Genomic DNA, 24372 nt, shown 5'->3' with positions numbered 1-24372 from the left:
CGTCTAGTAAGCATTCACAGAGTAGTCAGTAGTGCCTAACTACCCTATAAGCATCTACTAGGGACCCGGAACGGCATGATGCTTAAACATTTATGTCCATTATCACATTAATCCCTCATCACAACTCCTTAAAATGGCTGTGTTGCCCCCACTTCCCAATACAGCTTAAGACACAAAGGCTTACACCACTCAGCTGACCCAGGATTTGAACCTGTATTTGTTTAACTTCAAAACTTCTCCACGAACCAAATTACCACTCCCTGCCCGTTTGCGAATTACAAAAGAAATAGAAAATACAAGGAGTGTCTGGGTCAAGAAGGTGAAACACAAGAATCAACTAGAAAAATAGAATTTAAGGCATGAACAGGTTTGGACTCCAGATACGTGGTACACACGTGCTCCTGAGAAAATGGGAGCGTAAGTGACCACGAGAAGATGGCATTATTTACCTAAGATGTTTCAGAGGGAACCTTCAGTGCTGTCTCTTAAAGAAAAGTGAGAGGCATAGCTAGTGGAGAACTGAAGGCTAAAACTCTGTGGCCAAGGGGATAGGACACAAACAGAGGTGCAGAAGTGACACAACACAGGCGTGAAGTGGGACAGTGAGGGGACTGGTTCAATGCCTCGGCGTACTGAGACCAATAAAGAATGATGTACTTCACTCTTATGAGGCTGAATGTTTTAAGGGGACATCTTAGAATTCAATTCGCTATTGGAAAGCCAAAAAAGAAAACCCTTTTTAGACACTGGGGTACAAAGTATCAGATTTCTGTGCCACACGTTTTAAAACTTGCTCTCACCCACCTAACCCTCTTCGGTTCATCTTGCATCCAGGTCTGTTTTCTCTCCGTCTGTCTCTGACACTCTTTGGTTCTCCCTAATATATTTAGCTGACTTTTTTCCAGTAAAGAACTAAGTGTCTGCCAAGTTGCCCCTAGAACAGGCCAGTTTCAGCCACTCTTGTCCTTTCTTTTCCATCCTCGCCCTCCCTCTCTGCATTTCTTACTTCTTATTCCTTCAGAATTGTTTCTACTTCTCCCCATGCGCCCCGCTCTGCACAATTCCTTTTCCCTTTCTACAGGTATTGATTCTTCTTCTTTGTTCCTCCCGTCCACCCCTCTAAGGGTTTTTTTTCTCTTCCTAGCCTTTGCTGGGAAACAGGAAGCAAAATCATGTCCTGTCAAATCTTGTCCTACCCAGAGAGTCTCGGGAAATACTGTAGAATAATCAGAATGTGAATGAATAATGTAGGCTAAAATTATTCCTAGACAAATAAGCTTCACATTAGGGATCCATAGTCTAGGAACCTTCTTGTCTGCTCCCATAGTGACCAGAGCGGTGGTTTGCAAACTTAAGCGGTCTTCGGAATCTCCTGGAGCCCTTGTTAAAACACAGATTGCTGATCCCCAAACCCAGAGTCTCTGATTCAGTAAGTCTCGGATGGGGCCTGAGAATGTGCATTTTTAACAGGTTCCCAGGTGATGCCACTTGTTCTGGTCCAGGGGCCATGCTTTGAGAAGCCCTGGAGTGTGGGTACCAACAGGTGTGTGGTGGTCAAGCCTAAGCTGTGCATGATAGCAGCTGGGCAGAGGGGTCATAAGAGGGAATGAAGGTTTGTTCCTCGTCACGCCAACAAAGGGGCTGAAAGAAGCCTGGGAAGCTCTGGATAAGGGATCCAGAGCATGTGCTGGGGTGCAGCACAGAGGGAGGACAAATGGGGAAAGCTCTGTGTTGTGACCTCCTGGGAAACACCGAAGCCAGCTCCAAGCCCTGCCATCCACCCTCCCTCTTGCGATCATGCCTGGAAGCCACAGAAGGGAATTCTCAGGATCCCTTTGATCTCGCCAAAGTTCTCGAATCCTCTGTCTGTTTATCTCCTTCCTTCCCTGGCCTCCTCGTCCCCCTTGCTACCCCCTGCCCAGTGGATGACTCACTCACTCCCCTCCCCACCCCACTGCCATCTGTTTTTCTAATGATGGCAGAAGATGAGCTGTTTTGTTGGCCCACACCATAACAAAGCACACTCCATGCTAGCATTTTTCCTGATGCACTCTCAGGATGCTATTTTATTGGTATCATTTCCCCAACCAGTTTTCCCTTTGTCTGAAACTCCACAATTTTCCCCTTTGGCCTCATGGAGATCCCAGTTTCCCAGAATTAGATACAAGAAACAGGGATACAGGAGAATCCAGGGACTAACAGGCATGTGGGTTGGGTGTGTATGTGGGGGGAGGGTGCTGGAAGTCAAGGGCAAGTTAAACAGCTCTCTCTAGCGCACTAGGCACAGCCAGAATTATTGAGCATTGCTGCTAAGTGGCTTAATTACTTCCAGTGAAAGACTTTGATGACAAAGCCTAACTCTAGCCTGAGACTACAGTATTTGTATCCGCTGCTGGCTATTCCCAGGGTGAGAGGGCTTAAAGGGTGTGTGTGTGTGTGTGTGTGTGTGTGTGTGTGTGTGTGTGTGTGTGTGTGTGTAAAACATCTCCCATGTCAGGATTCCTGGGTCAATCTCCCTCAGCAAGGCTCTACCTCATGCTTGACTCTTCCTTGCAAAAAACTCCTCTTAATCTAGTGAAGGAATTCACATGTCCCTGAGTCCCCCACTGCTAGGGGAATGCCTTGTGTGAGAAGTAAACAGGATTCCTTGAGGCAGTAAAGGTCTAGTTTGGGTTAATCAACAGTGGACTACAGGACCTCCTCAGAGGTAGGAAACAGAGATGCCTGCGTGACCCAGGCAGCTGATGTCAATGAGAGAAGCCCAGTAGGTGAGCAGCTAATTGTGCCCACGGTTGTCAGATATTCTTGTTTTTTTTTTTGCACAAAGAGTTTTATATTTATTTTTACTTGGGGTGTGTGTGTGTGTGTGTGTGTGTGTAAAGTTACACATACACATATGAATTTTATGTGAAAATCCCAATTTTCAAGCATTAGCAACCAAAACAAAATTGTTTTTAGACACTGAGCTGGCCAAACCCCTGTCTGTGGGCCACTGATCTGCAAAACTCTGATCTAACTAAACTCCAGTGAGGCCCGGTTAGAGAATCCCAAAACCATAAATAATTCTGACTTGCTTTTAACTTTTATTAAGTCATTTAAAATGGAACCCTGGAGATTTTGTTAAAATTAAAAAAAAGGCAAAATCAGAAATCCTAATATCTGTAATTTGGGGATTGTGGAGCTAAATTTAAGAGATTACATGAAGGACACAGGATCTGGGAAAGGGCAAATACTGAAGCAGAAGGACGCAAGTCTCCATAAGGTGAGCAGAACAGAGAGCTCTGGTCTGCGTCTGGGGGAGGGGAGGTGGCTTACCTCACAGGACTGGATGCAGTGGATCAGGAGGGGGTCTGGGTGCCACTGACGCCGCCCAGTGCACACGATGCTCTGAAGGGGAAGACGGAAAGAACGGAAAACAAAGCAAAGACACCTGGTCAGTGAGAGAAGGGGCAAATCCTGAGCTTACCCCACTAGCCCAACCCCTTCCCTGAGGAGCAAGCCCCAGCTGTGCTGCATGAAGAGGTCCAAGGCCACAGTCTGGTCTTTCCCGTGGAACTGCTAATTCTGCCAGGTGAAGAGAAGCCAAGGGGGAATCTCTTAATGGAGGGAATCTTTCATTCTCTTCATCATCTTCACCCTCCCTGAGCTATCAAATCCAGAATGGTGTAGGTGTGGTTAGAAACAGCATCCTCGATACTAAAATGACTTTAATTTGGCTCTAGGCATAATATTGGTTCCGTTTGTTTTGTAATATTAAATCAAGTTACAAGAAAGTGTGAGATGGCTTGTGTTCATCAGGAAAGACCATGGAGTTTTAAAGGCTGAGAAACAGAGCTTCATAAGAAGAGTCTTGGACTGAAAATGGATCTCAGGAATCCTAGATCACAAGATGTGAGTGTCCAAGCAAGGAGTGGGGGCCAAACTGCACGCTCTGCAACTCCTCTCAGCACCAGTTATGCCTCCTTGTGGGAAATAAAAGAGGGTCTACGCACCGGACAAATAGGCTTAATGTGAAACCACCAGGACTCAAAATGGCACCAACATTAAGATGGTGAGAGTGTGAAGATGTGTCTGTGTTAAAACACTGGTGACCTTCTCTGACCACTGACCAGGGCCCAATGACCATTTCCTGATGTGCCTTTAAACAAGTAGTCATCTACTCTTTATGAATAACAATAACTCATTTTCATGGAGTTTTTTTCCTTTTAATTTTTTGTATTTAAAGATTTCAAAAGATACACTTCAGGAAAAGAGAAAGTCCCGAAAGATGTTTCAAAGAGAAAAAGAAGTTCTCTTTATAACCTGCTACCAATCCACCCACTTGTGGACTTTCATACTCACATTTTAAATTCAGTACAATAGAAATTCAGGGAAACCAGAAGAAAAATGATGCATTGTGAGATATGAGTTTTACATAAAACAGCACTCCAGTAATTGAAAATTATACATTCTAGAATGCTAAGACTGTACAATGATCAGATTGGAGACATTTGCGTATATTAAGCTGTAGGTATATGAGTATATACCTCAGAGTCAGTTATGCAAATACGCACCTGCAGTATTTTTCTGGAGTTACATTACTATAAACTAGAAGTCCTCCTTCACAGCTACCCTAAAGAGGCAATAAATACTGTAAACCCTAAAAAGTTCTTTTGATATTCAAAACTCTATACTGTAATAATGTAGAAGGCGACTTTGCTTAAATTATCATTGCAAAGACACAGACCTACTAGAGAATGGACTTGAGGATATGGGGAGGGGGAAGGGTAAGCTGTGACAAAGTGAGAGAGTGGCATGGACATATATACACTACCAAACGTAAAATAGATAGCTAGTGGGAAGCAGCCGCAGAGCACAGGGAGATCAGCTCAGTGCTGTGTGACCACCTAGAGGGGTGGGATAGGGAGGGTGGGAGCGAGACGCAAGAGGGAGGAGATATGGGAACATATGTGTATGTATAACTGATTCACTTTGTTATAAAGCAGAAACTAACACACCACTGTAAAGCAATTATACTCCAATAAAGGTGTAAAAAATAAATTAAAAAAATTACCATTGCACTAAAAAAAAAAAAGAATTATCAAATATATACAGTCATTCCTTGATATCCACAGGGGGTTGGTTCCAGGACCCCCGTGGATGCCAAAATCCAAGGCTTCTCAATCCCTTATATAAAATGACATACTATTTGCATATAACATCCTATTTATACTTTAAATCATCTCTAGATTACTTATAATACCTAATACAATGTAAAAGCTATGGAGATAGCTGTAAATGCACTGTAAATGCTATGGAAATGGTTGCCTGAAAGCAGCAAATTCAAGTTTTGCTTTTTGGAACTTTCTGGATTTTTCTTTTTTTCTGAATGTTTTGTTACCAGATAATGGTAATGGCAAAATGCAGTAATTTGAACAAATGCAAATACATGGCAACTTTATTCCTTCTCATGCACTGAATCCACTAAGGACCCCCAGTCCCCACCCTAGTCAGTCAGTCATTCAATTCAGACTAAATGTAGCACTCACTACGACCCAGTTTCCTCAGGGAGCAAGAGGGATCTGAAGATCCACCAGTCCTGTCACTGCCCTCAAAGAACTCAAAGTCTACGGGGGGAGGTAGCTGGAAGTGCATCAATTCCTCCACATGAAGGGGAACTTAGCCTCAGCACCCTCACATGACGACCATAGCCAGAACTTGCCAGAACACTCTGAACTGACTGGATCAGTTTCTCTTATGCCCTTCATACCTTCTACTCCATCCACCACCTTTCTACATGCAGGAGTGTTGATCTTCTAATACTTGAGAAATTCTAAAAATACATTGCAAAGGAAAAAAGCAGACAAAAGAAAAAATAACCTAAAAGAAAGAAAGAAAGGAAAAGAGTCTGTCTGTATTTACTTTTAATTCTTTTTCTCCAGTGCTCTTTTTTTAACCACAGATGCTTTAGGTTTTCTTTTGTGACCATCTCTCCAGATTAATGTTCTGTGGAACTCACTTTAGGAAATGCTACTCAATAGTTATCTGATGGAAACAATACCTGTGCATTCTTTTTCACATAACAGCTTCCTCATTTTGCTCTGCTGAAGCAAATTGCAATTACCATTTATTGTGAAATTTGTGATATCTCTCTTTCCAGTCTTTTTTTCATCACTGTTCCATTTGTAGTACTAGCCTCTACATCTCTACTCTGCATCAGTAGTGGGCCTCCATTTTATTTTATATATATATATATATTTTTAACATCTTTATTGGAGTATAATTGCTTTACAATGGTGTGTTAGTTTCTGCTTTATAACAAAGTGAATCAGCTATACATATACATTCTCCAGTGCTCTTTTCTCTTATTATTTCCAATTTAATTTTTACACCTTTGTTGTTTTTTGTTTTTTTTTTTTTGTGGATGCACCATGTGGCTTGCGGGATCTCAGTTCCCCAACCAGGGATTGAATCTGGGCCACAAGCCCAGAATCCTAACCACTAGGCCACCAGGGAACTCCCCTACATCTTTGTATTTTTATGTAATTTAATTTTATTATTATGTGATACATGTTCACGGTATAAAATCTAAAAAGCATAAAAGGATACACAATCTCCCCAACTACTCAATTTCCTGCATACTATTTTTAGTTCTTTTTTATGTCATTACAGATAGTCTATGAACATACATACATATATAAAATTATTTATTTCCTCACACAAAGTATGAAACACTATAATTTTATTTAGTGCTTGTTTATTGTTGTTTGACTGTCTAACTTTATTTTAACTTCATAGCATTTCTTGGTGTTCTGTTCATTTTATGGTATATGGGTTGCTGCATTCTATTGATTGCATATTATTCCATTTCATGGATGTACCTTAATTTACTTAATCAGACCCATATTAATGGATATTCAAGTCGTTTTCAGTCTTTTGCTCTAACAAACAAAGCTTATGTATGCATCATTTCATACATGTCCAACTACATCTGTTCAATAAACTCATGATAGTGGAATTGACAATACCCATCTCAATGAATTTTTTAATATTCTATAATTCAGTCTTAAGACTAATTCAGACTGGCAACCTCCTCGATCTCTGTACAGATTACCAAAGTTTCTGGTACCTGTGTCATATATCTTCCTAGACTGCAAAATCCTTGAGAATAGGGACTGTCTCCCACTTACACATCTTATTTCAGTGACTTAGAGAGAGACAACGTTCAACAAGTACTTGTCAACCGTTAAATAGGTTGTTGTACCTTTAGCTTTCTTCTTTATCTTCTGGCCTATGAAAGTCACTCATCTCATATGAAAAGATCTGCATATAGAATTAATTGAATAACTACTTACTGATCAAAATTGGAGGAAAATTTTAAATGTTTTTCAGATCCTACATTTTATGGGCACATTTGTGGTAGTGAGGTGAAAGAGGAAAGTGGGAGGAAAACTAGTGAGAAGTTGGCATAGAAGGGCTAGCTCCTGGTGAGGTGTGTTAAATTAGTTAAACAAGGAGGCCATTACACTGAGGTGGCTCTAATGCCACGGTGGCCTGTGGAAGCAAAGCAGAATCTAAGCCTGTCAATGTCTCAAGGTTATGAAATTGAAACCAAAGGGCAATCAATCATGAACAACCAACTTGGCTTTAAGCTATAACCAATCAATAATTTCCTTACTTTGCTTCCGCCTTTTCTCTATAACCAAGTCTCTCCCCAGCTGCTGTTGGTGGAGTACTCCTAAACCCAGTATGGCACTACCCGATTTGAATTGTTTTTTGCTCAGATAAACTCTTAAAATATTTAATATGCCTCAGTTTATCATTTAACAGTTCAATATGATTTTCTTATTTTCTGGAATGTTTTTGACAAATTATAATCCTATATATTACATTTGAAAAGCTATAGAGAATAATTGAAAAAACAACCTTATATCCTCTGCCCAGCTTTATCAAATCATAACACTTTGTTCTATCTGCTTCCAGAGTCTGTCACTAGAGATTCAATTAATGTCCCTTATATAGGTCCCTCCAACATCATTCTCCTTCCATCCTCCCTATTAATAACAACTATTCTGAATTTTAAAATTACTATTTCTATACATTTGTATACAATTGTAACTATAGTTGTTATACTATTAGCAAGCCACTTCTCAGATGAATCAATTGTGAAAACTAAGGGCCAAGGATTTGTTTTAAACTTTTCAAAAAGAAAAAGTTCATGAGAAAACCAGTTTAAAGATTTCCTCTTGGTTGGACTATTTTAAATTTTTTTAAAAAAACAAGGGAAAAAAGAGAAGAAAGGAAGAACAAAGGGAGAGCAGAGGTGGGAAAGGAGAAGATGGGGTGGGGGAGAAAGGAGGGGAGAGAGAGAGAAGGGAGGGAGGAAAGAGGGAAAGAAAACCAGTTAAGGGTTATTAGGATGGTCATAGGGCTGTATGAAGGCTGTTGCCTGGTTAAATGTGTTGTTAAAGGTCACAAGACTGATGGTTAGCCAACATTAAGGTCTAATACAAAATTGCTCAATTGTTTTTTATCAGGAATAGTTACTTGACAGAATGGGCTACTAATCACATCAGATCACAAAGTTCTGCTCCTTGCCCAGGTTTGTGATGATCTCCTTATTACCATATATGTATGCAGCCCTAAATAAAATACAGCACTATTTTGCATATTTATTGGGACCACAGTACATTACCCTGCAATATACTTTGTGGTTATTCTTCCCCCATCCTCCAAGACACTCTTGTCTACTCTTCTCTAGAGAAGAGGGAATTGATGCCTGAGACTTACTCAAGCAGAGAGGGAACAATGCCACGTTTTAAACAGATGAAAAAGAAGATTTTTTCATGACTCATGTCTGAGGGATTTGTTCTCCCGTGATGTGTGGCAAGTGTCATTGGAGCTGTTACACACAATTGCACCCATCAAGAGGACACTCGGGGTGGGGGGAGGGGGAGGATTAGGAGATGAGGGGACAGACTGGAGGGTGAGACCAGATAGTGGGAAACTGTGACTATTATCTTCTTTTTTTTCCTCCTGCTTTTCTCTTCCTCTTAAAACATTTTGGTTATATTTAAGGAATTATTAATCCTTTGGGGACCAACTTGGGAAAACAAAGTCAGAAATTATGACTGAGCAATTCTGTTGAAGAGCTGGGGAGTTGAAAGAGGGATTCCATGCAGTGTTGAGAACTTTGCAAACCTAACATGTGTAGCCACAGGAAAATCTCATTAATTTGGACCTCACTAATTCCTAATTAGGATATACTAAAAAAAAAAAAGGAAAAAAGGATTATGCAATCTGGGAAAACTGAATTTATGAAGCAGACTAATAGGGAAATGAGATGTTATGATGGATACTTTTGTATTTCAGAAAGAAACATTTTCAAATACAGTTTAGAAAAACTCGTTTACATGCAAACAAATGCCTTATTATGTGCAAAAAAAAAAAAAAATCTCTCCATGAAATCTGGTTCTCAAAAGACCACTTCTTTATAAGGTAAGTCAAAATGTCAATTTTCCGGGCTTCCCTGGTGGCGCAGTGGTTGAGAGTCCGCCTGCCGATGCAGGGGACGCGGGTTCATGCCCCGGTCCGGGAAGATCCCACATGCCGCGGAGCGGCTGGGCCCGTGAGCCATGGCCGCTGAGCCTGCGCATCCGGAGCCTGTGCTCCGCAACGGGAGAGGCCACGACAGTGAGAGGCCCGCGTACCGCAAAAAAAAAAAAAAAAAAAAATGTCAATTTTCCTATTTTAAACAGGAAAGTCGCAAGATATAATAAAACATTCTCTAGACACAGTGGTTAAGGACAATAATGAAAAATCAACCTTACATAGGCTTTCTGGAAAAATCCAAAGGTTTGCCATGACAAATGGCTCTGTGGAGGTGGGAGGCACTGTCTTCTTCGAGCTCTTTGGTTTCACACAGCAACCTCGCTCTGAGCAATGGGTGAAATGAATCATGCTTTGAGTAAGACATAATTCCTACCCCCAAGACTCTTACAGTTTGGTGTCAGAATGACAGAAAAAAGGAAGAAAAGCGGAAAATGAAGAAGAGGAAAAGCAGGGATGAGAAAAACACCAAATGCTCTCAGCGGAAGTCCATGGGGAGCTCTTCCTACACCCTCAGCTCAGACCCCCTAGATATGAGCAATGGTACTGATTGGGGCAGTTGGCCGTCTCCTGTCTGTCCTAGCTGCCAGTTTCCACTGCTCAGTCACCCTGACTAGCAGGGATTTATTTGACAGCCAAGAAGCCCTTTTGTTTGGCATCCTCTCTTTTGCAGGGATATGTCTCTGCTGATGCCATCACCATAGAAAGGTCTAAATCCCTGGGTGCAGTAGGTGAAGGAGGAAAACGCCATTACAACAACAAAGGCCCAGAAAGTCCATTTGGGAATTTCAAATCCTTACTTCATGTTTCCTACAGCCAGCATGCCCTTGAAACATTTAGAAATAATAGTATACGTTCATCCTTACTCTCTTCTCAGTCTCATAACCAGAGCCGTTAGAAATTGCTTCTTCAGTCAGAGGTGTCCAATAGGAAGCACTGAATGGCCATTAATTGTCTTCCCAGCCCCATTTGCAAAAGGCGCAGAAAAAACATATGACCTACACACCTCTATCTACACACACTAACAAGCAAAGCACAGAACTTATAGAACAATATTTTTCTTTCTTATAGATAGCAGGTGGTATCTTTTCAGAGAGGCTGGAAATTTCCAAAGGTAAGATTTGTACTAAGTGAACTTAAATTCCATTTTTACGTAATTCAGAACTATGTGCTAGAAACTGTGCAAGACATTGCAAAAGTGTTATTTTGAATTTTTATAACAACACTTCAAGATAGATAATACCATCCTCATTCTTGCTGATGGGCAGACAGAGGCTCCAAGGGGTAAGTCATATAGTATTTGAACCCAGGAGGACCTCACTCTTCTTCTGACAATTGCCACTTTGAGTTGTTTTCTATCAAAACCCCAGACTGCCTAAATCCTCAGAAATTCTTCCTTTAATGGAAAGTATATTATTCTAGGAGTCAGGTACCATGTTCAGGAATAAAAACCAGTAGAACCCCCAGAGACAGGCACATAAATGTTATAGGAACCTAAAACGTATACTTGATTGTTCTTTAAAAACAAACTCTTTCACAACAAGGAAAAGCAGTATTATAGGGAAATATCTCTCTCAATTATTTTTGTTAGACTTCACGGGGAAGGAAGGGACATGTGGGAATGAGGAGGCTCTCATAGTTAGGGCAAGTGACTTGTTTTCTATTTGATAGGCGAACTAACCTAAACATACACCAGGGGGAAAAAAGACTACAGCCAACAGGGTGATTCAGGGGAAATGACTGAACTTGGAGTCAGAAAAGTTGGCTGCACTGCTCTCTCCATTTCTTGAAAGCTGTGCAACCTTGAACAGATAACCCGACAGCATCTAATTTGTCAGTAAAATAAGGCTAATAACATCTTCCTTTCTTAGTTTATTGGTTTGTGAGAAGATTCAAATGAAATTATAAATTTCCAAAATATATATATATACACAACTTTGAAAGCAATAAAGCGTTATCCAAATGTAAGATATCATTTTTATTACAAAGAATGAAGTCATTGGAAGCAGACTAGAGAAAATGATGCAATTTAATCCATTGCTCTGTAGTCTTGCCAGATACCAGGTATTTGAAGTATGGGAGATAGCAAGGGTTTACATGAAATAGGAGATCATCATTTACTAAACAAATGAGCCAGGCTCCAAATAGGTGTACTTGTAGTTAAAATATTTATGTTGCCAGTATTTTAATAGCAGTGTTTCGCCAAGCATTACAGCGGAATTACCTGGGGTGCTTGTTAGAAGATGCACACCCCAAGGCATTGGCAGTCTCTCCAAAGGGGGGAACCCAAGTCTGCTCCCTTTACAAACTGCCCAAGTGATTCTGAAGGACACCAAAACTTAAGATTGAGTACAATATGGAACATTCTTCAAGATAAATCAATGTAAGTTACAAGATTTTTACTCGAAGAAGACTTTCATTTAATACAACTGTTTTGGTGTATAAGGCATTTCTCCTTTTTTGTGAGGACAAGCTTAGATTTCCCGGCCCTCAAGAGCCACTGAGTGCCACAAAATGGGACCATCTATGGTTGGGGCATAATCTCATCTCTGAGGACCTGGGTACATAAGGGCAATAGCCTCATCATTATTCCCTTTGCTTCCACTGACTTCTTTTTCTTGACTAGACCATAGTCATAATAAATGCAGTGATACAAATGATAACATTTGGTGTCTGGTTTAAGAAGAAAATAAATTCTGCATTTTCTTTCTGGGGTGGGCAACTTGAAAATGACAAGGATATAATTATACATAGCAGTACGAAGCTGCAGCAAGTGCTCCCAGTTTGAGGAGAAAATAGATATTTACTTTCCAAGTAGAAAATGATGCTATAGCAATTTCTTTGCTGACTCAACCAACATTCATAAGACACCTACAATTTGCCCAGCACTGAAAAAGGAACTAGGAATGTAAACATGAACAAAATGCTATGGAACAGAGGTAAATAAATAATAATGACTCCCCCGAAGGATGGTCGAGAAAGGGGAGGTTTTAATAAAATAGAGGATATTGTTTTTCAGTTTGGAAATAGTCAAGTCTCTGTTATTGGTATCCCTGCTGTCTTCAAGAAGAAAAGTGAACTGCTCTTCTCTGAATGTCTCATTTGGAAAGCAGAGGTCAGAGACCCCCCCATCACCGGAAGGCCTGCACTGTGGCCTGACAAACCCTGCATGCATCGATTGTGCCCATGGGACGTCTTGTTGGGTAGATGCTGAAGTGATTGTAGAAGGGTTCCTGAAGCAGTTCATTTCTCAAGTGGGACAAATGGATTGTAAACATCCCAAGCCTTTCCCCCTTTAGCTGCTTATAGAGAAAGAGAAGTCTTTCATCATAAGAAGTTGAGTTCAAGGGACTGACAGAAAGGGTCTAGACCATCTGGCACTCCGTGAACATGAGGCAGAAGTTCTTTCTCCAGGTACTGTAATTCCAGCTAAACCTTCTCAACAGACTGTGGGAAATGGGACAGGAAGTCTAGAAAGGCTGGGATGGGAGAACCAGACAAGGTGTTTTTCTGGCTTTCTCCTTCCTGCTCCATACGGTCTTCCCAGCGCCCTCCCACTCGCGGTGGGCCACCTCTTGCATAGCGTTCTCATTGGGTTCAACATCTTAAGAGGGGTCGCCATACCCTACAGGATCTCGTCCACCTGCCGCTGCCCTATCTCATCCTTCTACCTCCCATCTCCCCTCTCCCTCACCACCGCAATACCCTGGTTTCAGACACACAGAATTTCTTACCACTCCTTATCCTCTAGAATTTTCCCCTCGATCATAGTTTAAGACCCAGAGAGAAAGCTTCCTGGCCTGTTGATCCTCCCCCAACTCCCCAAAGCTCCTGAGCAGAAGAATTAGATGCTTCCTCTTGGGTGTTCCCACAGCTCTTCTACCACAAGCAAGCCATTTCCCATGTTGCATTATTATAAATGTTTGTTTTCATGGGCATATTATAAGTCTTGTAAACAGAAGGACTCTCATTTTTTTCCTTTTCATATTCCCAACATTTAGCACAGTTCCAGGGCACAGAGTAAGCCCCAATAAGTGTTTGCTGAGTGAGTGACTGACTGAATTAATAGGGTCACGCTACTCCCATCCCCCACCCCAAAGCATACTTAGAGTATTTGTTCCTGATCCTCCTGCTTTAACACACATCCCTGCCAATACGACAGCACAATTAGCCTGTGAGAGAAAAGGAGCAATCTGAGAATGATTTCCGAATGAAATGTAGTATCTCTCTAGCGTCCATCTCTTGGTGACTCTGTGGGAATAGCCTTCCAAGGTTTTTGTTTATTAGACAGTCTAATAAAGCAACAAAGCGCTCAGGCTTTCTGATATCCCCACCCTCCCATTCTAAGAAGAAATAACTTCCTGACTACAAGGTCATCTCCATTCATACTTGTATAGCCTTTTCTTTCTCTTTTTCATTTACTCATTTCACAAATATTTATTGAACACTTATTACATACCAGTTAGTGTTCTAGTATCTGGGGATATAGTAGTGAACAATAATCCCTCATTGACCTTTTTATTCTACTGGTGGAAAGAGACTTATTAATACATAAGATAAATGAGTAAAATATATAATATGCATGGTCATGATAAGTCCTAAGGAGAAAAACATAAAAGAGGGAAGGGAAACAAAGTTTTAGGGGAGTTAAAATTTTAGATAGAGTAGTCAAAGGAGGCCTTTCTGACATTTGAGTAAAATTATGAAGGAAGCAAAGGAGCAAGACATGAAGATACCCAGGAGAAGAGCATTCTAGGCAGAGGGAGCCACGGGGCAAAAGTCCTGAGGTGGGAGTGTGCCTGTTCAAGAATTAGCCAAGAGCCACTGTGGCAAGATTAGAGTAAGCCAAGGAAAGCATATGGGAGAGAAAGTCAGGAAGGTAAAGGTGGTCAAAGGAGGCCACGGAACTGAGAACCCAGGTGTGGGAAGGACCCAGTGTGTGCATGTTGAAATCAGTAAGAGTCATGCCAGGAATATTAGGTAAAGTGACTGTGAGCCAGGAGCTAAAGTGGTTAAAAAATCAGGGGAGGGAGTGAACTGAGGGTCAGAAGATGACAGCTGCACTGAGGCTGGTGAGTGCTTTATTCTGTTGGCATTAGATTCAAATGTGGGTGATTTCAGGGAGGAGGCAGGGAGAAGAGTTTGGAAGTGGCATTGAGGAGACAGGAGGACATCTGCTCCTCTCCCAGGCCCAGAGACAGGAGGGGTGTGAGAGAGAAAGTAGGCACCAGTGGACCCTGCAGGGAGGCAGAATCCTCAGGGTTTCAAATGAGGATGAAAATGAATGGAAAGCTCACAGATGTGATGGATCTCGCTCATGACTGACTTTGAATATCAGAGGTTCCAGAGAGGATTTGGGGGTTTAGAGAGAGTGGGAAATGGAGGCAGGAAAGGTAACTTTCCTTACTTCCTCTAGTCATTCTCTCCCTGTTTTCAGTTTTATTTTCATCTTTTCTAATTTATTTTCCTATTTTTTTATTAGTGGTAATTTTCTCCTTCACTTTCCTTCCTGTATTATCATTCTTTATGTCTCTGAGTCTTCCTTCTATATTATCTTTTAAACTTTCCTTTAGATATTGGTCATCTTTTTTCTCAAGCTTTTCTCTTTTTTCTTCTTGATTTTCAATCCTTCTCTCTAGGAATGATCCATGCAGTTGTTTGCTCTAAGGATGCTTTGAAAGCCTCTGAAATTACTCCAGGGAATAATGCTGCCAGTTGAGAATTGTTCGGCAGTCTTACATCCTCGGCACATAAAAATGATCCTTTCCTCACCTGGACTTTGACAGGTTCCATCCAGTGCTCCAGAGTGTCAGCAGTGACGTTCGCAGGAAGGATTACGGGATCGCTAGGGGGGATTATACACGATGGGGAACACACTGCACCTGAAGGAACAGAAATTTACAAAAGAGACTTGAACTTCCCACATCTCAGTCTTTTACATCTTGGAATCATTAGCTTTGATTTTTCTTTCTTTTTTTTATTGTTTTTTTTTTTTTTCTTTTCTGCTCACGTCTTTTTTAAATAAATAAATAAATAAATAAATTTGTTTATATATTTGGCTGTGCTGGGTCTTCGTTGCTCCACACGGGCTTTGTCTAGTTGCGGCGAGCGGGGGCTACTCTTCATTGTGGTGCTTGGGCTTCTCATTGCGGTGGTTTCTCTTGCTGTGGAGCACGGGCTCTAGGCGCGTGGGCTTCAGCAGTTGTGGCTCGCGGGCTCTAGAGCGCAGGCTCAGTAGTTGTGGCGCACGGGCTTTGCTGCTCCGCGGCATGTGGGATCTTCCCAGACCAGGGCTCGAACCCATGTCCCCTGCATTGGCAGGCGGATTCTTAACCACTGTGCCACCAGGGAAGTACAAAAACAATTGCTTTCTACGTTGTAGGTCACCTCATTAACATGGTCATAGGCAGGGTCGATACTCACCTACCGTGTACCTGTAGGGATATTCCTACACTAACTAGTAAAGAGCCACTTCCGCAAGTTAACTCCCTTGGCCCAAGTGCCCTTTCTCCTTCTAGTCCAATATACCCCCTCCTCTGGAATCCCTGAATCTCTGTATGACTTAGCAATAAAAGATTTAATTCCTGGTCTCATAGACCTCCAATACCCCACTCCAGGACTCTGGCCAGCCAAAGTCTACCCGGATTTGTTGATGCCTTTTAAGTACTTTTAATACCATTTCTGCTCATATAATTTCCTGGAAGCTTATGACTGCGACATCTACTACCTAAGAACTTTACTAGCTGGGGAAGAAATGGCCCAGAAGTCATGAAGGTGGATTTATAATGCCCACTAGACTGAAGATCATTACACAGGCAGCCAAGAAACCTACGTGATTAAAAGAGGAAACAAGGGGAAATCAGAAGCAGAGATTTTGGTCATATGTTGGCCTTTTAAAGAAAAATCTTGCTTTATTTCTTTGTATGTGGTGTCTTAAGTATCTTCTAAAATTCTATTCAAAGAAGGCAGACTCTCAGGGTTCTCTATTTCCTCATCTAAAGATTTTGATGATCTCCAAGTTTCTTTTCAGCTCACACTTACCTCTATTAATGTTTTTTGCTGACTTGTATAATAACTCAAAGAGTTACATGACTCTTAAGGACTCTATATACGTGTGTGTGTGACATATTAATGTAAAAATTAGAGGGTGGGGAGATAAGAATTTTCTCATCAGACACCACACAAGAGGCATGGTCTCAGCATTCCGCTACTCCTTGCCTGACCTTAAGACTTCTCAGTGCAAAGAGCAACTTGAAGACGGTAAAGAACGTTCTCAGAAACTAACAAGCTTTCTCATTAACTCAAATGATACCTACTGGCATTACAAACGTTAGAATGACTTGGAAAATTACTCCTTGCTTGTACAATTCAAAACGTCGGGTTAATCTCACAAAGTTTTCCACAAACAGCATCCCTCTTCTATGATGCTTAAGTCCAGCCAGAGCAAATTTAAGTCAACTTGACTTTCAATCGACCCTGGCCACAGAGACTTTTAATTTCAATGACTGCTTTAAGAAGTTACCCCTAGGTTCTGGAGCCTAATCCCCTGTACAGAAGGAATGGCTGCTGAGCCAGGCAAGCTAGGCAATTTCAAATTGTTCCTTTCAGGAACTCTCTGCTCCAGTAACGACAGCAGAGAGAATGGAGGAGGCGCCCAGCACATGCGTGGTGTGCGTCTACACATTTCCACCTTTCCTCTTAGAACTACTACTCCTGCCACAAATCAATCCACTTTTCAGCCTGCTGCGAAATGGGTAACGTGACCAGACACTATGCAAATGGTTCAGCAGCGGCAACAACATTACACATGAGTGGAGGAATAAAAAAAACATAAATTTGTCATAAATTTCATTTTTACTGAAGCAGCTAAGAGTCAACTTGAATTTCTATCCACTCCTCAGGGAGAACAATGGATCTGATTCAAGATCCAGCCAGTCCTAGTTAAGGATTACTTGGGAGCAGGAGTCAGCATCCCTTCCCAAACATACCAATCCTGTATCCCTGTTCACACTTGTACTCCACGAAATTCAGCTCCGAGGCGGGTGGTGGGCATTCCCCTTGCAGGTTCTCACATAACTTGAACTCCTCGGTCCACAGTCCCTCCTTCGTGCAGAGGATGGGAAGCTAGAATATCAAAAGTCAAACACATGTACCTTATTGTTTTGCTAACTTCTTTTAGAGTGGGGGAAAAGGTGGTCTGATTAAATGGTAGTGTTCTCCAACTTCTAGAACCTGGACTAAAAGAAAATATTGAGATAATAAACCATGTTGTTTCTGACCACCGCCTCCCCCGCCGCAAACAAAAAGTCAAGACGAGATTTTGCTGTTTTGATGTGAAGGAATCATGAACAATTTTGTCATTAATAAAATTCATTAACAATGTGTTTTCCTTTGGATGTAAGGATACGGTGAGCTATCAACAGTAGCCCATGTATTCTGAGATAGTTTTTGGAATTTTTTTCCCCGATGGTGGTGTTGTTTTGCATTGATCCATTCATACTATCCCACAGATGCTGCTTGTGGCAAATGTCAGATTTTTTTCAATATGAGCTTGAGCCCGTAAAACTAATTCATAATTTTTCTGGAGGTGCTTTTTGCCTTTCTGCTTGAATGGAAACATCATAGATGCTTTTGATCTCACCAAAGTTCTAGTCCCTTTCTCCACATGTATGCTGGTTTGTGTAACTCTTGGCTTCGCATCCCCAGCAATCACAAAGTATACTATAGGCAGAACACAGAGAGTAGCACTAACTCACAAACCCCAAGAAAGTAAGATTTTAGAATTACAATAACTCTCCCTTCATCTGGCCAACTCCTTGACTCCTTAAACAATCAGTGCAAACAGATGTGTTGATTTCTAAGGGGTCTCATTTCATGGAGTATTCTTTTCAAATCTGTCCTGCAGTGTTTACCTTGGAGTACTGGACGCTGAGATAAAGGCATGTTCCAGGAGAGCAGTCAAGGTCATTGATCTTTGCCTAGGAAGTCTGCTTAACTTCCTGTCTCGTGTATGTGTGTGGTACTTGAAAAGATTCTAAAATAAAATTGATTTTAGTCACATAACCGTGGTAAGACTGTGGGTGTTGCTTGAGACCTCTCACGCCAAAATCCTAGGGAGAAGAATAGTCAAACAGCACGTTCCGCTTTGCCTTTGCTGAGGAATTCGTGTTTCTGTTCAGGACTCTGTTCTGTTAAAAAGTGTAATACCAGCATTTCTAGCCAAGTTAGATCAGAGGAAATCACATTGCCAAATCAGAATCCCAGCATTTTTCCAATTTACCCAGGTACCCAACCCATCAGGTTGTTCTTCTTATCCAAGAGGAAGTTCTGAAGTCAGGAGAGAATATTCCAAAAACGTGGCCTCTTCTGAATTCCCTATCAAATAATATCAACACCCCTGGTTAGAATCCCAGCTTGGTAAGGCCCTGCCTGTTGCAATTCATTTAGATCATTTCTACGGAACGTTCTTGGATTGGTCACCAAGACTAGAGCACAACCTGATCCAATATAAAGTTCAAGTCATCCTTACCCTTTTACTTTCCTCGTTACAGTTGAGCACACACTGGCTGTTGAGCTCAAAGCCGTTGGTGCATTCATACATGCCTTCAAAGACAGGAGATGGGGGCTCACACACCACTGGGACGCAGCTGCCTTGCTCCCAGATTCCATCTTCCAGGCACTGGATCTTCAGGAACTTGCTGATAAGACATAAAGCAAAATAGCCCATCAAAATCCCTCAAGGAGGTTATGGGAGAAGACTGGACCCTCAGTAACATGGGCTAAGGATTAGCAAATAGACAGGGGCAGTTGGGTCTCGTTAGCCAAATGTCATACCTCTCTAGTCTAATTTCTAAGTCATGGAAGTAAAAATAGTAATGTGCACGTAATAGCAGTGATCACATTAGCTGTTATATAGTAATATTTTGTAGATTACTCTCCAGAGAGTTTTTATAACTATCAGAGCAGCATCTAGACTTTTTCAGTTGGGTTTTCATTAAGCTCTTCATCTTGGAGCAGTCTCACACCCAAGTGCACTTGGAAAATACCTGGTAGGATGGAGTACAGAAATGATTATCACACACTCAGGGGACTAAACGGAAGTCATTTGAGGATCATCAGTGTTAATATGGCAATGTAATCAATGAAGCTGCCAATATTTATTGGTTCTCCAAAGAGGGGAGAAGATACAGCAGTAGGGGTCTTCTTAAAACAGAGGCTCTTACCCTGAACTTCAGAAGAGCAAGAGCCTCACTGGAAATGACTATGGCCATTTTGTTTGCTTACAAGTCCATTTTTTTCTTGGAAAGCATTCATAGCTTTCGTGAGATTCTCTGAGTAGACACGACTCCACAGTGTCCTGGAAGAACTGCCCTTCCTTTGCATGCACAGATGTGGCCTCCAACCAAAGAGACTGCATTTGTGGTGGACAGTAGTCAACAGAATTAGGTTTTGCTGCTGCAAACTCCATCCCGTTCCCCTTCTAACTCACTGCCAAACTGAAGGTGCTGTCCATTTTGTTGTTTTAATGCATCCACTTCTGATTCAGAACATAAGATAAGCTTGTGATTCTAAAATAGAAATAATCCTTTGACCCCTCATTCAACCACACGGTGGCCTTAAATTTTTATTTTCCAGTATCACGATGTTTTTTTTTTTTTTTTTTTTGCAGTACACGGGCCTCTCACCGCTGTGGCCTCTCCCGTTGGCTCCGGACGCGCAGGCTCAGCGGCCATGGCTCACGGGCCCAGCCGCTCCGCGGCATGTGGGATCCTCCCGGACCGGGGCACGAACCCGTGTCCCCTGCATTGGCAGGCGGACTCTCAACCACTGCGCCACCAGGGAAGCCCACGATGTTCTTTTTAAATTTAAATATGCCCACCATCTACACACGTTTAATGGACTATCATACTTTTATGCAATGACCCCTGCATGCTTCTCCAGTATTTTAATATTATACTAGTACAACATTTATCACATTATTTTATACATGTGTACGTGTCTGCCTTTCCCACTAGGTTGGAAGCTGACTGAAGGCAAGGATTGTGTTTTATTCTTGCTTTTAATTCCCAAGAACTAAAAAAAAAAAAATCTGTCTTATATTAGGCATTAATCAAATATTTGCCAAATTGAATTATTTAACCAAAATTCACAGTGTGTTAGGCACACTGCATAGCACATTATATATTTTAACAAAGTGAACCATCAGAGTATCCCTAATGAAGTAGTATTATCATCCCCATTTTATAGATAAACATACTCAGAGACATTAAATAATTTGACCAAGATCCTACAGCACAGAATGCAGCTGATTTCAAAAAATTTAAATAAGTTTTAATAGTTTAACATATTTTAACAATATCCACTTAGATATTCGTGAAGGAGTGTTTAACTTATTATTAAATAGTTATTTAGATTCATACCTTTATTCCCAGTAATATTTTAGGATAGAAATCTGATTTTATGACTAGAATTCTTTAGCATCATAGTTTATGTGGACATATATCTACTATCTGTTAATAATAAATACTATTTTTGAGCTGTATTTCAGGTGTTTGGAAAGACACCTACATACATTATTTCACTGAATCCCCCAAACAGCATATAAAGGTAAATATTATTATCCACATTTCAGAGAAGGAAACTGAGCCTGAGAGATTTAAAGCTAGCTCAAAGATCCACAGTAAAAGCTGCAGAGAGGACTTGGACCCAGGTCATCCTGCTGCTGAAGCCTGTGGCCCTTCCTGGGTCAGGTTCAGCTGCACCTCTTACGCTATACAATCCACTTTGAATTATCAGTAATGTCTCTATCCTACTGAACAGCCCTTTATCCGGATGCCACATTTATAAGTGTGACCAAAAAAGGAAGATTCATTTTTGCAGAGCACTAAATTATGTATAGAAAATTGCACAACTCAGTATATAGCTCAAGAAATTTTTACATGTGAATACACCTGGGTGATCACCACTCAGATCAAGGTACAGAGAATTTCCAGCCCCCCTAGAAATCCCTCTTCCCAGTTGAACCTTCCCACACCCCTGCAACCCACACTCTTCAGACTTGCATCAGCTTAGATTCATTTTGCCCGTTCTTAAACTTTACATAAATAAAATCACACACTGTGTACTCTTTAGTATAAGGCTTCTTTCCCTAAAGGAAGATGACATTTTATTTATTTATTTATTTTTACATCTTTATTGGAGTATAATTGTTTTACAACGTTGTGTTAGTTTCTGCTGTATAACAAAGTGAGTCAGCTATATGTATACATATATCCCCATATCCCCTCCCTCTTGCATCTCCCTCCCACCCTCCCTATCCCACCCCTCTAGGTGGTCACAAAGCACCGAGCTGACCTCCCTGTGCGATGCAGCTGCTTCCCACTAGCTATCTATTTTACATTTGGTAGTGTATATATGTCAATGCCACTCTCTCACTTCGTCCCAGCTTACCCTTCCCCCTCCCCGTGTCCTCAAGTCCATTCTCTGCGTCTGCGCCTTTATTCCTGGAAGATGACATTTAAAAATGTCTTCTCTAATCGATTTTCAAGGAAGCATATGCAGTTCTTTTTACTATAACGAAGCTCATTTTTGTCCCTCTCCTAGGCTGGATAGTCTGCTCTTTTTTCACACTACAGAGTTTATATTCTCCCAGGGACTCTCTCCTTTCTATCACCTCCCACAGATGAAATCCTTCCCCTACCTCTGCTGAACTGCCATTCCCCAGCTGGAGAGAGCAGGCAATACCACTGACACCAGGGGAGAGGCAAGGCTGTAAACCTTGCATGTCAGCATGGTCATAAAGGAAAACCCTTGCTTGGCCAGGACAACAATATTTTGACTTCATGTGGTATTTTTCTCTGAATTGGTTGGAACACTTCAGCCATGGAAACAGTCCTCCCTTTTCTTGCCCAGAGTGGAGAGCCATTCAAGAATGCCGATTTCATATATTTCCTTGCCAGTTTAATAACCTCAGGGATGAGGGTAGAGAGATCAAACTTGGCTGGGGAAGAGTGAGTTGGCCGTTGCGGGTGGTACCCAGGTAATGTGACAGGCTCTGCACTGCAAATCACCAGTCATATCGGTGATAAGGGAGGGAGAAGGCTGTAAGGTGGCAAGGGAAGCAACACAGTTCACATGGGTGCCCCTGGACCCCAGAGGAGGCACTCCAGGAAGGAGTGGGGAGAGGCTGGGAGACAGGGCTGATTCCCTAGGAAATCCTGTTTCCTTCCTGCAGGGGTTCCTATGCCCGCTCAACCTCACAGATTCTCCTTGCAGTTTCATCTCCCTTATACAGGGGCTGTCTTCTGCATGTCAATCAATCAGATGACACAATTCAGGCCCAACCCTCAGACTTCTCGCAAAGCATGTGATTGGTCAGTGTCACTGGCTCCATGTCAATGACTGTCTATACCCACTTAGGAAATGACTCTTGACGTCCCATGGTATGGAGCTTGGCACTTGAGTGCCATGGGCTGGTTCTGGCCTTTGTTCAAAAAGGGACTGAGATTGTGGTAGGAATTCAAGGTGTCCTGTATTCCTCCCAGCTCCAGGAAATTTGGTTTCCACGTCGGGCCCCTGAAGGGGACTGAAGCCTATAGCAATGGCAGAACTTTAACCCCCAGTGGTACCAAAACTGCCTCTGCGTTTCTTCTAGTTTGCTGATCTTGAGGAGTAACCTCTGACCCTGATAAAATCATTAATGAAAACATTGCTTTATTCAGAATGGTCCAACCCCTTCGCATAAAGTGTATGAGTCAAAAGCTGAGAGACACTTTTTAAGTCATGAAGTGAATAGGTTTGCGTTTCAAAGAATGATGGCATTGGGTATTAGACAAAGCACACAGACAGGCCCTCACCAGGACGGAGATTCCAAGACTTTTCTGATCGTCCAGTGCAAGTGCCTTTCACTTGGAATATTCCATTTACGGACTACCAGCTCCCTGTATTTTCTTTATCCCAGGGGAGTAAGAGAGGCTACAATATCTCATTTTACAGGCAGGAAACTGCACATTAATAACTACGAGGTGAGTTGCTCGGTGTCACAGAGCAAGCAAGTCAAAGGCAAAAGCAAGAATAGAACTCAGAGTTTTGAAATCATAACATAACACCCCAACATGGTGTTGGAAACACCAACAATGGTTTCCAAATGACATCTGTAGACCAGCCCCATCAAAATCATGTAGGAACTGTATAAAAAACTAGATTGCCTACATCTCCTGGAACTGCCCTCACATTCTACATTTTAAAATTTGTCAGCAGTCTTAAAATGTAGCCAGGTTGGCAAACTACTAAAATCTACGCTACTTTCCTATGCTAGTAAAAATAAACCATAGGTGTAGAAATCAGAGAGCAAAATCACCCACCTAACGACACCGGCCAAAAGGCTGGATGCTTAGCAGAGACCAAACACGACAGTTACAGCCAGACAACTTTCTCTGTAAGTGGTACCATGAGGGTTTGGGGGTAGGGGAAGGTTTGTATTTATTTTCCCTCTAACTACTCCAGAGAAATCACCACAATTTCCAAGTTAGAAGATGCTTTTTCCAATTTCCAGAACTTGTGGTATCCACCTAGTGCCGAAAATCCAGCTGTGCTCTTTCTGCTTCTTACATCATTGCCAGAAATAAAGATCTTGTAATCAAAACTTGGCTGAAAGTTTGATTGATGTTGCTTGAGGCACACATGAGTCTACCCCATCCTTCTATCACCACTGCAGGGTTTTCAAAAGTAATATTTATTTTCCATTGGAGAAAATAAAAGTATGATTGTTGAGTCCAAGGGAAT

At 41.7% G+C, this 24372-nt stretch overlaps 1 protein-coding gene across 1 annotated transcript in view; it reads right to left on the bottom strand.

Moving 5' to 3' along the window:
* Positions 1–24372, bottom strand: part of PAPPA2 (pappalysin 2) — a 282314-nt gene that overhangs the window by 36138 nt on the left and 221804 nt on the right. The window contains exons 17-20 of the mRNA XM_032611278.1: positions 19118–19286; positions 17577–17712; positions 15361–15470; positions 3316–3387 (exon numbers count right to left, since the gene is read on the bottom strand). Of these exons, the coding sequence (XP_032467169.1) occupies positions 3316–3387; positions 15361–15470; positions 17577–17712; positions 19118–19286 (487 nt within the window). The remainder of the gene's footprint in view (positions 1–3315; positions 3388–15360; positions 15471–17576; positions 17713–19117; positions 19287–24372) is intronic.

Source organism: Phocoena sinus, chromosome 1, assembly GCF_008692025.1.
Source record: "Phocoena sinus isolate mPhoSin1 chromosome 1, mPhoSin1.pri, whole genome shotgun sequence".
Lineage (NCBI taxonomy): Eukaryota > Metazoa > Chordata > Mammalia > Artiodactyla > Phocoenidae > Phocoena > Phocoena sinus.
Note: the sequence above shows the minus strand (reverse complement) of the source record. Positions and strands in the feature narration are given on the sequence as shown.